Source organism: Diadema antillarum, unplaced genomic scaffold (genome assembly GCF_040938485.1).
Source record: "Diadema antillarum isolate AM-2024a unplaced genomic scaffold, OU_Dant_1.0 seq00000984_RagTag, whole genome shotgun sequence".
NCBI classification, from domain to species: domain Eukaryota; kingdom Metazoa; phylum Echinodermata; class Echinoidea; order Diadematoida; family Diadematidae; genus Diadema; species Diadema antillarum.
The window spans coordinates 574,646-593,342 of NW_027271824.1; the positions used below are offsets into that span (position 1 = coordinate 574,646).

At 39.9% G+C, this 18,697-nt stretch overlaps 1 protein-coding gene across 1 annotated transcript in view; it reads right to left on the bottom strand.

The window, feature by feature from the left end:
- The window catches only part of LOC139742188 (bone morphogenetic protein 1-like), a 37,773-nt gene extending 29,661 nt beyond the window's left edge, over positions 1 to 8,112 (bottom strand). The window contains exon 1 of the mRNA XM_071652767.1: positions 7,779 to 8,112. Within this exon, the coding sequence (XP_071508868.1) occupies positions 7,779 to 8,112 (334 nt within the window). The remainder of the gene's footprint in view (positions 1 to 7,778) is intronic.
- Positions 8,113 to 18,697: the final 10,585 nt, after the last annotated feature.

Sequence of the window (18,697 nt, forward strand, 5' to 3'; positions counted from 1 at the left end):
TGACATCCGTTCACATGGCGAAACTCTTCAAACATCCTCAAGATATCATAACCTCTCGTAAAGTGTCAGAGCGGAGAGGTGGGGTGGAAGGGAGAACCTGTCCACCTAACTGGTTGGTGCATGCAGTTCATGTGCTGTCAAATTGAGCGACAAATATACCGACGCCAACGCAAAGACTTTACCCCCCCCCCCCTTTTTGGCTTTTATACTACTGATTTTAAAACGGATGGATTTCCAGAGATCTGTTTCCTATATAGAAGATGACAGTTACTGCACAGACATGACTACTATCATGGTATTATTATCTTTTTTTTCTTTTTTGTCGTCCTTGAGAGACATAAGTCATCACTTCCATCATTATCAATGTCCCGAGACGTTTTTTGCTACGGCTATTTACCATCGATCATCACAAATGTCCCTCGAGCGCTATGGATGTTTACTGTCTCCATATTCTAGAAGAACTGAATCATTGTCTGGTTTAAATTTTGCCTATGCTGAGGTAGTCTGCATTGAAAGTCTTTCCCTCGTTTTGCAAATGGAATAAATAGACATATTATGATAAACAAAATATATATTCAATAACATTACACATTTTATATGTGGGTGGGTTTTGTGTATGTCTCAAAGTAATTTATGAAATTTACTTACGAAATACAGTTCAAGTATAGTCATATCCAAATTGTAGCACTGGTTATTATCGAACAAGAAGCACAGTAATGTTATGCAATTAACTCTGGTGATTACAAGACTAGCGTAGCATTGGTTAAAATACCGAACACTAAACACAGTGATATAACAAGTAATTCTAAAGTAACTATATATGACACTAGCATTATTCTTTGTGGTAAAGTGAACATGAGAATCAAAGACAAGTCAAGAAAAATACAGAGGAAGGGAGGGCGGATCAGAATAAGAAAACAGAAAACAAGAAGAAGTTGGAGAAAGAAGAGGAGGAGAAGAAGAAGTACAGAAGAAGAAAGTCAAGGTGAAAGAAGAAGTGGAAGTAATCAGAGCGTTGAAGTAGACAGACAAGCAGACAGACAAACAGACATAACCACGCATGGATTATGTGAGAGACCTAGTGCTGACAGACATGGGAAAAAGGAAACACAACAAAGAATATTTAGTTCTGGGGGAGGTTTCGCGGCTTGGAGAGTTACATGACCCCGCAGAGACCCCGTCAAGCCGCTGCAGTGTACCTCCAAACCACCGCGAGATGGGCGTGGTCGGATGGAAGACAAGACCACATGGAGGAAACCACGGGGACATTCTCCCTCCTGCGCTCTATTATTATCCGACTATACTGACTGCTTTCGTCTAGACACATCACAGTCTATTCAAGTCCTCGGTATTCTCGCAGATGGTAATCTTGGGTTACAGCTCGTTATTCCGAAGGTTCGATATTCCGAAGGCTCTTTATTCCTAAGATTCGTTATTCCGAAGGTACGCTGTTCCGAATTTCATTTTCGGATTGACCAATCTTCGGAATAACAAACCTTCGGAATAACGCCACAAATTTTCGGATTAACGAACCCGTTTTCATTTTCGGATTAACGAACCTGTAGGTATAGGGAATTTGCGTGTTTCGGATTAACGACCCTTCGGAAAAAAGAACCTTCGGAATAGCAAACCTTCGGAATAACGAACAGCACCCGTAATGGTGACACAATTTTGTGACTAGGTACGTCACTTCATATTCACTTTGCTTGTAGTATAAATGTTTGGATGCCCACCGTGAGTATATAAGGCAAACAGAATTCACTAAACCAAGGAGCTCCACGACTAAACGTATAGGCCTGTATATCGTCATGCGCGGATGACCAGAAACTATTGTAATACGTCAGTTTGATTGAAATTGATATTTCCCATCTTATATTTCAATAGGAGGTTTTAAAAAATCCATATTCCTTTGCAATGCTTCCAAATCGTGGTCTTGCAAATTGTCCAAAGTTTCGATCGTAATAATGATATGATTTATAAAAGATCATGACCTTTATCCAGGGTAGAGCCTTGTCAGTGTCAGCGCTGATTTTCTTGCTGTGGTTGCTGATGTTGTTGTTGTTTTGTTGCGCCATTTTTGAATGGATTTGTCTTTAGTATTGCATGAGTATTGCCAAGCATAAAGGTGACCTATACACCTAGGTTAAGAAGGACTACGAAATACGAAAAAGGGGAGGGGGAATTGGTCCTTTTGCTTCACAGCTCTTTCCTTGCGCTCTGTATTATGGCCTATATACTCACAACGTAGGCTGGAATTGTCCCCAATTCATCCCAATATCTTTAGTCAAGGCGAATCGAAATGGATCGGGAAAATTCATATTATTATATTTTGAAAATTCCTATTATCATAGTTTAAAACTCAGAGTATTACGGCGTATGCTGAACCGAAGAACATATTTCAAAGCGCAACAAAGCTAAAGTCTTTCAGTGTAGCATGTTTAATTAAGTCAACTGGATTTTAAGCTGATGGTAACTAGCGGATTAGTACTGTTCGTCGATTACTAGCGATTGTGCTACCACCCTATTCCCTTGGTAGAAAGAAAAATGAATACGTGGAGCTGTTTCAATTTCTGACGCCGTCATTGGTAACTAATTATCTCCCCGCGTCTCACGGCCGAGGAGGTGTTCATGACCCATGAAATAGTGCGAGGCGGTAATAAGTTTCATCCACTCGGCGCGGAACGCCGATGCGATTGACCTTTACCCTCATAGCAACTAACCCTCTTCCCCCCCCCCCCCCCCCCCCCTTCATTCATTCTCTGTTTTGACTCATGAACTCACTTGTCAGCGCCTGGTCGAGAAAATATTCGCCAGGATACAGATTGCGGTCAAAAACTCCATAAAGCTGTCAAGTCATATATGTGAGAGTATATAGGAAGATATGCACCGATGCAAGGGGAGTATTTCATCAGCTTTTCCGCGGACCAGTTTCGATCAGGTTTGGCAGGGCAGATAGATTCTGGTTGAAACCAGGGAGGTGAGAGGAAAGGAGTGATACCTCCTTGGTGAAACCAAGGGATGTAAACAATCTTGTCATAATATCGAATCATACCACCTCGTTTCCATGTATTATATCTGTATTTCATCTTTTTCTGTGTTTGGATGTAGTGCACTCTGTTTCATTCTTTCCGTTCCATTCTATTCTTCTCTATTAATTTTGTTGTCATGCCATTTCTATATTATTATCATTCTCATGCCGCATCAATTTTACGTGTTACTCTTTTCATCTAAAATGTTGACGAGACTATAATATGTCCGGCACCATTGGACAGGACATTTCTAGAAATTATACGAGAAAAATGAAAGATAGCGGGTCTTTCATGGCCGCAAGAAAGTGGAGAGAAGAAAACGTAGCTAATTATACAATGCACTTTTATCTGATGGTTTCAACGGGAACATCCATCTTTTCTTCACGACGCTGGAAAATTACCAAGGAGGTACTAGCTCGCCTATAGTACCTCCTTGGTAATACCTTGGAGTTTCTACCTCCATGGAGCAGAGGTCCAGTGCGAGTCGATATATTTTCCAGGTGGCTTTCCGAATTTTGATTACCGACGTCTGACCACGTATACGACCGTAAATTTTAAACTATATCAGGCTACCTTCATTCCACTGCATACATTACAAGCCAATGTCTTGTCACCTTACAAAAAAGAAGACGAAAAGAACATGAACTCCAGAATATTGTGAGAACGAAAGTATTTGTCAGTAAGCACGCACACTTCGCGGCTTCATGTTCTACGAAAATACACATCATCAAGAAAAATGTTTCTCTACGTTTCACTTGAACTTAATAAACAGAGAAAAGTTGAATAAACACAAAGAATAAGTTTCACCACCCTTTCAAGTTTGACTGGTTTATAAAGAAAGCAGCATAAAATCGGTCATTACTATCATTCTGGCTAATCTTAGCTGAGAATATAACGTTATCTCTTCCGCTTCCCACAGGTTTGTAAATAAACAGATCATACCAGTGATTTTTTGATCTAAGATAATTTTGATTTTATTGTTCTCAAAGCTTCATAATTCTGCATCAGTTAGGCCTACAAGTCTGGAAGGGATTTAGTTCTTCTGATGTAAGTAAAGTTAGAAATTAGAAATCTTAGTTTACAGATTTCTGTTCTAACGTATTTGATGACTTTTAAGCTTTCAGCTTTCTTACTTCATCTGCTCTGGATTGATTTTTTTAGTTCCCATAGACTTAAAGGTCATCAAATTTCTCGGAGCACTCAAGCTTTCTTCTTCAAAAAGTAAGAACATAATGGACCTAATGTGTAACTGTGCGGGCGTGATTATAAAGGACTGAAGACTTTTTTTATTTGATAGAAAATACGACATTAGCCTTGAGTACTTGAATTTCTTATGAGGCACCGAAGTTCTCAGAATATTTGAGTTAAGTTTCACTTTGATCAATCATTTACATTGAAGGTATTTTTCTTCATGTCGTTTCTGAACTCGATATATAGGCCTAAGTATAATAAGTAAAGTGCATTATACAAACCGTGACAAATATAGCATTGCGCGCACACATGCAAACTTTCTATGACTTGCACAACCTGCTCCAGTAGTAGACTGGCGCACAGAATAAGAAATATACAGAAAATGATAAATATTGACCGACTGAAAATAAACTAGCCTGACCATAATCGCGCCATGAAATAATGCTAAGGGAGGCAGGTTGAACCATTTAGCGATTCCAGTTTTCATGCTTGAACCACAGCTTTGCCTGAACTTTCACGAGGGTTCGTGTCCTCTCTGTTACCTCTGGCGGTTGACTTAGTCTGGGTTAAGTCGTCGCAATAAAGTTCAGTTGGTTAACGTGTTAAGCAAACACTTATTATGCAGAAGTGTCATCTACTGAATCTGTTAGACACAAACAAAGCGTGTGCGAATATCTGTGAACTTCAAAGCAGAATGCACGTATTCACACTCGGCCTTGCCAGTACATGAGGTATAAAGTACAAAGCACTAAATACACCAAGGGCTAAAATAATAGCTTCCGAGAAGCGAAAGCTTTGATCTACAGAAGATATTGTGGGGAAAACAAAACACTTTCTTTTCGTCACACGGAAAGTTACGGTATATCGTCAGTCCTCAATTTTGCACTATTCACTTTATGGAAAAACAAAGAGCATCACAACCCCTTGCCTTTAAAACGTTGCGTTTACTTTATTGCATGATTATACAATAATTCATAACTTTCTCAAACAGCCATTTCTATAAACTATAAACATCATGGAGTCAACTGCCAGTGATTAACCTCCTCAATACCAAAATCTTTAACAACTAATTAGGCCTACATCTTCAGCACTTTATATATGTTTATATATATATATATATATATATATATATATATATATATATATGTATATATATATATATGTATGTATATATATATACATATATATGTATATATATATATATATATATGTATTTATATACATATATATATATATATGTATATCACCAATAGTGATGAAAGACTTAATTTCCGCCATTCCCTAAGAGCTATACGCGTTTCCCGTGCTTAACCTTGGCCTGATTTTGAGGGCAACATGATTGATATAGCATGTGACAAGTTATACGGTCTCCATCTGATGGTTATTACGGGTTTTCACACCTGCAAAAGTCATGCAATGCAGAGTTTAAAGGCATCAATTTAAAATATTTCGAGATTTTATAAACCCTTGAGTGCATGATTTTGCATATTTAAAGTGAACATGAGGGTATGGAAAAAGGGTGAAAAACGTTAAATGCTTCAATGAAATAAACATCTTTGAGTGACGGCGTAAGTAATATTGATATTTCTAATAGAAAGTACTGCTGGAATAAACCACTTAAAATCAGTTTAATAGCTTGGTTAACATAACACTCCTTGAAAACCTTTCTAAGACACAACGAGAATACCTTTCCCCCCAGGTTAAGTGAAAGAAGCGATAATCGAAGTCAATAGCTGCAGAGCACTATAAGCAGAGTCAAAGTCACGTACGTCACATTTGAATGAATTAGGATCTGATTTTGAATTTTTTCATCAGCTGTTCATGCGCCGCTCAGAGAAGCAATTAAAGGACAAGTTCACCTTCACATACATGTGGATTGAGTGAATTCAGCGATATTAGTAGAACACATCAGTGAAAGTTTGAGGAAAATCAGACAATCTGTTCAAAAGTTATTGATTTTTAAAGTTTCTGTGTAATCACGACTGGACCAGAAGACTACTATAGAGCTTATGATATCATGCACGTAGCTTTAAAGATATAACGAAAATAAAAAGGGAATTTCACAAAATCTCCATTTTTCGATAAAGTAGGGCCTACACATTCCTTTCGACTTGTCACTGACATATTTCATTCCCCCTGCCTTTTAAAAGAGTCAAGTCAAGTGCTCTTTTGTTACTCGAGAAAAGTGAAAATAATACGTTAAATTTTCTTTATATTTTCTTTATACAGGGGGCCTATATCGTTCTACACATGTGACATCACAAGCTGTAGTAGTACATGTATTTTCATCTAGCGATGGTGGCACTGAAACTTTTGAACGGATTATCGGATTTTCCTAAAACTTTCACTAATGTGTTCTATTAATATTGCTGCATTCTCTCAATGTACATGTATATGAAGGTGGTCTTGTTCTTTTGTGTTAAAGTTTTAAAATGCACCGCAGAGCCCTCCACTGTTTTTCGTACTATATATAGGTTGTCTCGTCTTTAGTTGTTGTTGTTGTCGCCGTTGTCGTTGACTTAACAGCTGAATCCAGTCATCAACCTGTTACACTCTTCCAACCGGTCTTGACTCTGAATATTTTGAGTCATCCATGATATATGATAATGCACTTTAGACCGCTGCCTGCTATCACTGGACATTTCTTTCGTTTCTTCTACTGTCACTACCACCGGCTGTTATTTTGCATCCCGTCTCAACGGTGATCGAAAGTAAGAGATCCCACGAGGGTTAATAAAATGTGCCACATGCGCTGCTATTCTCAACACCAGTCCCAAGCTTTCCACTCCTGTACACAATAATCATCAAACTGCTCGCGATCTTGACACCGGCAGATTCTGTCCCCCAACTCGAAATCTGACGTCTTGATTTCGGATCAGATGGCAAAAGCATTTTATTGTTACAGCATAAGTATCAAACGAAAGCAAAATATTGAAGCAGGGGGGAAGATAATTATGTGCTATGAAAGATTTTTCATTGATGGTCTTGTTAGTTGGAACACAAAGACTTTGACAACCATCACCACATTACCGACTTTTTCAATCGGGTTGAAGTCATCATGTCGACAATTTCCTTGAACTTTATGATATTGAAACGATACCTTTCATACGTGACAATTATTGCAATCATTGGTAGGTCTCACGTAAAGAAAAGCTGGAGTAGAACAATGACTATACATTGAACAATTCGGCATAGATCTATGCCGACAGAATCGTTTGCAATCATTCTAACAGACAAAAAAATGAACTTGTTGTGTTGCTGTGGTTTCTAAGAGAATATGCCAATATCACTTTGACTTGAATAAGATCAACCGTTGTTGTCTACAGTACTATTACTTCTATCTTGAATAACTGGAGTGAAAGTTTTACTGTGTGACCATGGATGGCATTTGAGCTCCTAATATATAATTGCTATCCAAGTATTACGTAGGGCCTATAGGAGATCTTCATGTAGCCCAAACATTAATATTCTTAGCCCAATCTTGAAATACTGAAAGGACACTCAAACCCATCTCAGTCGTTGCATTACCACCACATTTTATCAGTCGCTTTGACTTACCTCCGTCATCATAACATGAGGTTTTGTACGTGAATCCGGAGAGCGTGTTCCGTTCCCCCGCAACACCCTGGACACCTGACCCCGCGCCTGCATCGTCCGCCTCCGCTCCCGTCGATTGTCTCGACGCCCGAGATGCTGATGTAGCAGAGTTTTCGGACACATGCCCCTCGCCTGACCCGAGCTCCCGCGCCCGCAGACCTTCCTCATCACCTCGCCCGGGCGGTGAAGCCCATGCCGAATGGCCGCCTACAATCAGCCCGAGAAACAGCGCGAGCGGAAGGACACGAATGCGACATGTTGCCAAATCGCCACGTCTCCGTCCACACTTCGCCATGACTGAAATTTCCCGCCAAAAATGCTGCGAAATCTGAGATATTTCACATAAGCAGAGCATTGACTGGGAACATTTTCTATTGCGGGCTCCGCAGGCCAGCAAGGAGATGGAGAGTGCTAGCAGACGGTACGTCGAGTTGACTTCCCGGTCACGGTACGGGTTGACTTATAAATGCAGACGTCGTCTGGTATGCGCCACAGAGGGATACCCTACGAATTTTGTCGCCAGAAAAAAAAAAAACAACTAATACAGTAGCCAATGGCAAGGTGCCTTCTATGACTCATGCTTTAAGTACGTCCAAGGGAAGCGTGCATAGTCACGTGACGCTGTTCAAAGTTTTCAACCAATACGATGTGCTTTCAACTTTCACGGAAAGTCTCCCTCTCTTTATTTCAGAAGAGTAACTCCCATCTATATTCAAGCTAACAGAGTACATTGGGTAGCCTATACAGTAAGATCGGGGGGGGGGGGCATTTCATGAAGCAGTTTGGTCGGATATTTTTCTGACAAACTGTTACAAGCTACTGAAAACCTTGCATCTGATTGGCTGAGAGCAAATTTGTCCGACAACTTTGTCGGACAAAATCAATGCTTCATGAAATGCCCCCAGGACAGTTTTCATCACTATACAGGATAACAATGTATACGTAGGCTTTGAAACTGTGTTCTAAATGACTGTGTTGACATGACACAATTTCTTAATTTGAACTCCTTATGCAAATCAGATAGATGGCAACAACGATGGATGATTGAGTTCATCAATAAAAATTTAATGCTATTGCCGTATTTTTTTTAATGAAAAGGAAATTGCAACTGCAAGAAATATAATCCTACAAAATTTTTCTCTTTTTTTCCCCCTTTCGAACATGAGATTTACCCTCACTGAACTTTGCGTGTATGTTAATGATAATTATAGTTTTACAAGGGAGTCACCCATGGGCGTCACCAGGGGGGGGGGGTGCGTTGGGTGCGAACGCACCCCCCTTCAGATCCTTAAAAAAAAAAAAAAAAAAAAAAAAAAAAAAAAAAAAAAAACTTCAGTTCGCCAGCGACCTCAACGCCGGACGCTAAATGATTATTATTTTCTTTTTTTTTCTTCAATTTTGCACCAGGGACAAAAAAAAAAAAAAATATATATATATATATATATATATATATATATATATCGTGGGCAAAAACAATTCGCACCCCTGGTTCTGGCAGCGCTGATTTTATACATAATTATCTACTAGTATTCTATACAGTGTTTACTATTTATCGAACGTACTGTACATCCCTACGGTACGGAGCACGTACACGTTTGCATGTACGTGTGCTACTTACAAGTATGTAGGGTCTATTTACGTTACTTCTGACCAATCCATATTGCCAGCTCAAGAGCGAGCCTTAGCCTCATTAAAAAAAAAGAAATGGAGGGGCAAGCATATCATTGTGCCCACCCCTCCCCCTCCATAATTCCAGAGACAAGAAGATTTTCTTACCTTTTTTTTGACAGAAAAAAAAAGTTGCCCCCATAAAAATATTGGAGGGGCAAGCATATTATGATTTTGCCCCCCCTCACCCCTCACATAATCAAGAATTCCCGAAATTAGAAGATTTTGTTGCTTTTGAAAGAAAAAAAAAATTGTTGCCCCATGCATAAAAAAATATTGGAAGGTAAGCGCACCATTTGCCCCACCCCACATAATCATAATTCCCGCGATGAAGAGATTTTCTTGCTTTTTTGTTAGAAATCTGTACAACGGAGGGGGGGGGGGGGGGCGCACGGGGGGCGGGGGTACCCCCCCCCCCATCCTCTGGTTAAAAAAAAAGACTTACCAAAATAGTAATTCAAGGGTTAGTAAACTGCTTTTGAATGAAAGCGTGATCAAGAAATAAGATATTTTTCTATGATTTCTTTTAAACATTATTAAATAGGTATATGTATTGTGAAACCGGAGCCGACAAAAGATTGTGATTCAGCGTGATTCCTGGTTGGCATTCTGCATAATTATAAGCAGGATGTGCCCAGTGCGTACTTAGATCAGAACATCCGAACGGTAAAAAGAGTCGCTACAATGTTGCGCAATGTGATGTAGAATTTACACCTTTGTACCTTGTATACGCTTCGTTATATCAAAGCTAGACCATTGATTTTGCAGTGTTGCTTTACATACTAGTCTATATAAAAATGTCTTGCATTGCCAATGAAAAGACTTGACCTTGGCTAATTCCTAACTTTTCCATGCAAAACACACACACAATCAAACACGCACATTTATTAGGAGATGCTCTAAAGTGCAGATTTTGGACATCCTTCCCCCGCTTGGTCACTTCGACGCCACCTCGCTGGTCATACCTCCCCCAGTCATGAACATAAACCGACACCCTTGGCTACGAGTGGCGGATCCAGGGGGAGGGGCGCACCGGGCGTTCCTCCCCCCCCCCCCCCCTTAATTTCCAAAGCGAAAAAATATAGCTTCAAACGGCAGTATTTGGACTGTAAAATGTCAAAATTTTCAAGCTCGCTCGCTCCGCTCGCTCGCATTAAAATTCTCCTGATATTGCTGCCAGTAATTGCCAGCAGTTCCGCCCGGTGCACCCCCTCCCCTTAACTTCGAGAGCAAAAAAAAAAAAAAAAGATATAGCTTCAAACGGCAGTTTTTGGACTGTAAAATTTAGTCGTAATGCCATTCTCCTGAAGTTACTGCCAGTAATTGCCGGCAGTTGCGCCCGGTGCGCCCCCCCCCCCCCTTAATTTCCAAAGCGAAAAAATATAGCTACAAACGGCAGTTTGGGGACTGTAAAATGTCACAATTTTCAAGCTCGCTCGCTCCGCTCGCTCGCATTTAAATTCTCCTGATATAATTGCTGCCAGTAATTGCCAGCAGTTGCGCCCGGTGCGCCCCCCTTAATTTCGAAAGCAAAAAAGATATAGCTTCAAACGACAGTTTTTGGACTGTAAAATGTCAAAATTTTCAAGCTCGCTCGCATTTAATCTTTATGCAATTCTTCTCTGATGTTACTGCCAGGCAGCAGTTGCGCCCGGTGCGCGCCCCCCCCCCCTTGATTTCCAAAGCGAAAAAAAAAATAGCTACAAACGGCAGGTTTTTTTTTTTTTTTACTGTAAAATGTCAAAATTTTCAAGCTCGCTCTCTTCGCTCGCTCGCATTGAATCGTTCTGCAATTCACCTAATGTTGCTGCCAGTAATTGCCAGCAGTTCCGCCCGGTGCGCCCCCCCCCCCCCCTAATTTCCAACGCGAAAAAAAAAATATGGCTAAGAACGGCAGTTTTTGGACTGTAAAATGTAAAATTTTCAAGCTCGCTCGCTCCGCACGCTCACATGTAATCGTTATGCTCTCCTGATATTGCTGCCAGTAATTGCCAGCAGGTGCGGCCGATGCACCCCCCCCCCAATTTCCAAAGCAGAAAAAAAATATGGCTACAAACGGCAGTTTTTGGACTGTAAAATGTCAAAATTTTCAAGCTCGCTCGCTCCGCTCGCTCGCATGTAATCGTTATGCCATTCTCCTGATATTGCTGCCCGTAATTTGTCGTTTCACACCGTCATGCCATAATCCATTTATAGGGGGAACAACCCCCTCCCACAGCCTCCCCCTTGCTCGGGCTCGGTCGCGTTCATGACATCAGTGTAAGAATTATTACTAGAAGTTTATTTGAATTATACCATTTATAGGCAAAGTGTTGTATAACAATTTACTTCAAAATGTACTGATACCTTAAACAAGTGGGACTGATTCAAGTCGATAAAACAAGCAAAACATGCATCAAAATGCAATTTTAGTTCTAACCGTGGGAGGAGGGGGGGACAACAGGCACTTCCACACACCCCCCCCCCCCCCTTGCTCGCTCCCTCGCATACTTAACCCCCCCCCCCCCCCCCCCCCAGATGAAATCCTAGCTGCGCCGGTGCCCTTTCCCCGCTTGCTTTCCCTCAAAAAACAGTAAAAGTCTAGTGATTGAGAGCTTCCTATATTCCAAATGTCTGTCCAAAAAATCTCGTTACATTTAAGGGCTTTTTACACTTATGTTTCTTAACCCCGGACTTTCTCTGACCCAGGACTATCGTTAGTCCCGTACCAATTTTTTTTTTCAGCTTTTTACACTGCTCAATTAGTCCTACACTATCTCTTGTCCGGGGCTAAGGAGAAAACTGACCTTTTTACACTCGCATTTCAAAGGGTGGGATTTCACGGAGCACGCGAACGATTTGCGAAGGACGCGAATGACAAAATCCAACATTCGGAAAAGTTTTTCTCCGAATGTTTTCCGACAATGAAGCCGAAAACTATTCTTGCGCAATTTGTGCGAAGTTCCCACGACGTATGTGCGATTGTCGTGTGTATCATTGCTAAAGTACAGCATGTTACGTACACGAAGAACACGCGACGCAAATGCGAACAACGAAACATTTTCAATAATCATGGGAGAAAATGTAGCAAGGAGAGGTGGAAGCAAGAAAAAAATCAACTCAAAAAGCTTTCTTGAGTTGATTTTTTTTTCTTTCCTGTATTTCTCCTTTCTTTTTCTCTCATTTCTCTATCGTGTGTTTGCCTACATTTTTTCCCCCTAGGACGTATCTCCACTAGTAAAGCATTTGTTCCTTTTTTTTTTGCAGTTCCTCCAACACATAATCTCTATAGTTCAAATGAAATTTACATACTTAAAGGGAAGGTAAACCCAAAGAACAATGTGGAGTGAGTGAAAGCAGCAACATTAGTAGAACACATCAGTGAAAGTTTGAGGAAAATCGGACAATCGATGCAAAAGTTATGAATTTTTAAAGTTTTGGTGTTGGAACCGCTGGATGAGGAGACTACTAGAGGATATGACGTATGAGTGGACAACAATACAAAGAAAATATAAAGGAAATTCAACAAAAATTCACTTTTCTAGAATTATGAAAGAGCAATGGACCAACCGCTTTCAGAAAGCAGGAAGAATAATTGCTACCCTTAACATATGTCAATATCAAGTTGATGGAATTTGTAATTTTCATGAAAAATGGATTTTTGCAGAAATTTCTTTATATTTTCTTGGTATTGTTGTCCACTCATACGTCATAACCTCTAGTAGTCTCCTCATCCAGCAGTTCCAACATAAAAACTTTAAAAATTCATAACTTTTGCATCGATTGTCCGATTTTCCTCAAACTTTCACTGATGTGTTCTACTAATGCTGCTGCTTTCACTCAATCCACATTGCTCTTGGGGTTTACCTTCCCTTTAAGATTGATTTTAAGTGTATTCTGCGATTTTTTTTTGTATATCAAATATTCTTTCTCTTTGCTAGTCTTTAATTTCTTTCGTTACTATAGTTGTTAATATTTAATTGTTTGATGTTTAGATGTATACTACGATTTTTATTTGTAGAAAACGTACAGGGCATACATCCCTCAAACGTGCGCTAAACGTTCGCGAGAATGTCTCAAAAGGTACGCGAACAGTTCGCGATTACGTCGTAAAATGATCGGAAAAACTTCGCAGATTTCGCGTAACATACGCGAGACTTTCTCCGAAGTTTCGGAGTCTGTTTGGGGTTTCACGAACATTTTGCGAACATCGCGCGTGTCTTGCGAAGGTCTTGCGCATATGGCGAAGCTTTAAAGACACTTTCGAGAACAATTCACGAGCAAATCCCGACTAAGTGTGCGGAAAAGGTTCGCAAAAAATTTCAAACTTTTTTGAAATTATCGCCGAAGTAAAAACGACATTCGCGAACAATTGACGACGCTTCCGAACCCTCACGTTTGTTTGGCGATCTTTTGCAGACTAAAATGCGAATGCTGGATTTTGCCATTCGCGTCATTCGCAAATCGTTCGCGTGCTCCGTGAAATCCCACCCAAAGGGTGGGATTTCACGGAGCACGCGAACGAATTGCGAAGGACGCGAATGGCAAAATCCAGCATTCGTTTTTTAGTCTGGAAAAGATCGCCAAACGAACGTGAGGGTTCGGAAGCGTCGTCAATTGTTCGCGAATGTCGTTTTTACTTCGGCGAGAATTTCAAAAGAGTTTGAAATTTTTGATTTGATTTTTTTTTTTATTTGCTCGTGAATTGTTCTTGAAAGTGTCTTCAAAGCCTCGTCATATGCGCAAGACCTTCGCAAGACACGCGCGATGTTCGCAAAATGTTCGTGAAACCCCAAACAGACTCCGAAACTTTGGAGAATGTCTCGCGTATGTTACGCGAAATCTGCGAAGTTTTTCCGATCATTTTACGACGTATATAATCGCAAACTGTTCGCGTACCTTTTGAGACATTCTCGCGAACGTTTAGCGCACGTTTGGGGGATGTATGACCTATACGTTTTCTACAAATAAAAATCGTAGCATACATCTAAACATCAAACAATTATTAACAGTTATAGTAACAAAAAAAAAATAAAGACTAGCAAAGAGAAAGAAATGTTTGATATACAAAAAAAAATTGCAGAATACACTTAAAATTAATCTAAAGTATGTAAAATTTCATTTGAATTATAGAGATTTTGTGTGGGAGGAACTGCAAAAAAAGAAAGGAAGAAAGATCAAATGCTTTACTAGTGGAGATAAGTCCTGGGAAAAAAATGTAGGCAAGCACACGATAGAGAAATGAGAGAAAAAGAAAGGAGAAATAGAGGAAAGAAAAAAATTCAACTCAAGACAGCTTCCACCTCTTCTTGGGTACATTTTCTCCTATGATTATTGAAAACTTTTCGTTGTTGGCATTTTTCGTGTACGTAACATGCTGTACTTTAGCAATGATACACACGACATTCGCACATACGTCGTGGAAACTTCGCACAAATTGCGCAAGAATAATTTTCGGCTTCATAGTCGGAAAACATTCGGAGAAAAACTTTTCCGAATGTTGGATTTGGTCATTCGCGTACTTCGCAAATCGTTCGCGTGCTCGGTGAAATCCCACCCTAACATTAGCACCGCAATTGCGGTGCTAACCCTGCTATTTTGCAGGGCCAGATAGTACCGGACTATCGGTGGGGCTAGCTCACTTTGGCAAAAACGAGTGTAAACAGAAAGTGGGCTAAGGATAGTCCCGTACCAACGGTGGGGCTAAGCCCCCCCCCCCCCCTTAGCCCCACCGTTGGTACGGGACTAAGCAAAAATTTACAAGTGTAAAAAGCCCTTTAGTGTCAAAACGCACCCCCCTTGAAAAAAAGCTGGTGACGCCCCTGTCACCTCCCTGGTTTTATCAAGTGATAACACTTTTACCATATTGAGAATCCATAATTATGCAGCATGACCACAAGTAGGCCCTACTGTGTAATGAGAAACTGTGAAATATATATGTATATATAGCTATATTGTTGGGACCGCCGAGTTGGTACCCAAAACAGTTAGAGTTAAACTCTAAAGGACGTACACAAGAAGAAACCAGGCAACCAGTCATTTCGATGGTTCATGTCTCAAAAGTAGTCTTTTATTCGAGCTCGCAAGATTACATGACTATGACACGCCAGTGCTCATTCCAAGACTGCCTTTTACTCCAGTCAGCGTCCCAAGATATACTCCTCAAAACTCACTCTTAATTTCTTACATTATCAAAGCATCATTCGTCACCGTCTTGTATGCAATGACTGTCTTCTACAGTGACCGTTACCAATGACCATTTGTGGTCTGGTCTGGGGACAGGGAGTCTACTTGGGGGTGATAAACTCTAGGGGGCTCGTTCGTGGTAAGGGGAAAGGAAGAACCACAGATACAAACAATGTTCTCAGTTAATGTGTCCGCCCATAAGACTTGCCCTACCAACTTTCAAGTGGAGTCCCAATTTGCCTAACTCTGGGACCGTAACAATATATATAACTATAACTATAACTATATATATATATATATATATATATATATATATATATCGAGAAGCGGGCTTGGCCTCGTACGTGGTGGGTGCTGCATTATTGGGTATATGTGTGACGGAGGAATGACTTGCAGTATAGACGTTGCAGTGATGTTCACTATGGCCTTTATTTCTCCAGCTTTCGACTGTGTAACCAGCCTTTTTCAAGGGCTTTTGCCATGTTCTTTGCCTTATGTTGTTTTTTTGCCTAATTCTGTTGAAATGTATGCAAATTGGTGTGAATGTCTTGTGACTGTCTATATTCCGTTTGATTGGCTTCTTATCATTATTATTCTCTATTTCTGTTCAAATGCATGCAAATTGGTTGCTATTTTGCTTTTATGTTTATGTCTCATCATGCCCTTGAATAAGGCTGTTTTTTATACACAGTCGAAAGCTTGGGAAATAAAGGCCATAGTGAACATCACTGCAACGTCTATACTGCAAGTCATTCCTCCGTCACACACACACACACACACACACACACACACACACACACACATATATATATATATATATATACATATATATATATACATATATATATATATAATGTATACGTATATAGAAGAAATCTGTAATTGTTATTGTTATTATTGTTATAATTATTATTTACACATCAAAGTTTCTATTTAGTTAATGGCATTCCTTAAACCTTAACGGGACGTTGCTCTCATTGGAGATCACCCTAATGCTAAGCCAATTTAACGGAAACTACCATATCACTTTTAAGAATGAATCAGTAAGGACGGCTGCTATAGATTAAAGGAGACCTCCGCATGATTTTCAGATTTTTGCATTTGAACAACGATAAATTGATATTACTGAAGACAGAGTTTCAGAATTTATGATAATTGGCATGAAGAATAAGAATATTTTCAAAATTTAGAACAAGTTGAAATGAACAAGGATGATGACATGGCAGAGTCACCATAAGAATGCATGAGTTGGGGCTCGAGGAAGCAGAACAAAAGAAGAAGGCATGCATAGATTACAAACAGGTGAACTTGCAAGCAAGCGGTATTTTAATGGACTTACGCTGCTACATTTCTGAAATATGTTCCTATGTCATCATCCTTGTTCGGTGTAATTTGTTTAAGGTTTTTCAAAGTATTGTTTCTCTGCTCGAGAACCACAATAAATTCTACAAATCTATACATGGAGTTTTCGATTTATGTACTACATGATGATATGTGAAATTATAAAAATCGTCTGGAATGCCCCTTTAATCTCTTTTCGCCCGCACTTTATTCCCAATGAATGTATACATGCGAGCATTAATGTTTTACTGTATAGATCATGTCATGACCGAACCACCTGCTGGCAACACGTTCAGGATCATTTCTGTCATAATTATAATTATAAAGCAGGCCTAAATTCGGGGTTCGAGGAATGTGTCTTCAGGCATGTCAGGAGCGGTCTAAGAGGCCAAAGGGGAGAGGTGTGTGTGTTGGGGGGGGGGGGGGAGTCTTAAGACAAAACCCCGAAAATTATTCGGGGTTGGTGTGATTTTGTTTTTCAAATTCTAATGGTATTCTTTTAATCACAATTCAAAAAATCTCTAATTGTCGCATCATTCAAATTAAGACTTGGAGGGATGGTATAGTTTTGGCTGAGATGGGGCTTCAGGTTTCCAACCTTTTAGTGAGATATTGAGAAACCTCTTATGAAATATGAAAGAGCGCCGTAATTCTAAGAGGGATTCAAAGTTGCGGTTTTTTGTGTGTAAAAAAAAAAATTGTTTTAAAATGAATGAGCCATCCAAAACAAAGCGACCCTAATAAAAGGTGGGACACACCTTTTATCAGAATCGCTTTGTTTTACTTTGTTTTGGATATCTGCATATCTCAGCCATTTCAAAACCGATTTTCATCAAATAAACTCTGAATTCCTCTTTGTATGCTCTGTAACATTTCATAAGTGGTTTCCTGGTATCTCGCAAAAAGTTAAAAGCTAAATCCCCATGTCAATTAATACTATATCATTCTTTCAAAACACATTTCTTCATTTAAGTGTTCATTATTGTTCAATCTTAAAAGGGACTTTTGCCGTGCATATAGTAATAAGAAAAACGCAGCAGTTGTTGTCTGGCAGTTCGTTCTTGCATGAATCACGATATTGAATGAGACGTTCTAGAAAACAAAATTCCATCTTGAACCTCTCCCTCCCATAGAGTATATGTTCCTGCCTTGTCAAACCACAAACTATACTCGACATTTAATCACGCACACGAGGCGCATTCTAAACTAGCGTTGTTCGAAAACATAATAGACATGCTTGGAATAGTGTGATTTTCTTTTTATTACAGGAATAAAAACCAATGACGCCTATGATTATATTCAAGGTCAAATCCTCTTTGTAAAGTACACCTTAACTCGGGCATGCCATCTCGTGACCTTTGACTTCAGCGGATTAACATTCATAAGGCTGCGTTCACATAGAAGTATTCGGTATTCGTATTCGGTATTCGCTATTCGGTATTCGGTATTCGGGCACCGAATACACCGCCACCCGCACCGTCAACTCACCATCCCACGCAGTGAGGATTTCTTCCTCCTGCATCCCAGCAAATCTTATTAACAATTTCTAAACTGCATCAGAATGTCAGTCTACATGCTTATTTTTGCTAAAGGGCAAATCCAGACCAAAAGTGTCATTATTTCATAAACGAGAGACGGTATACGCTGCAAGAAAATCGAACAAGCTCGATTCCCACTTTGCTATACTTTTCGCAGCTATTCGTATT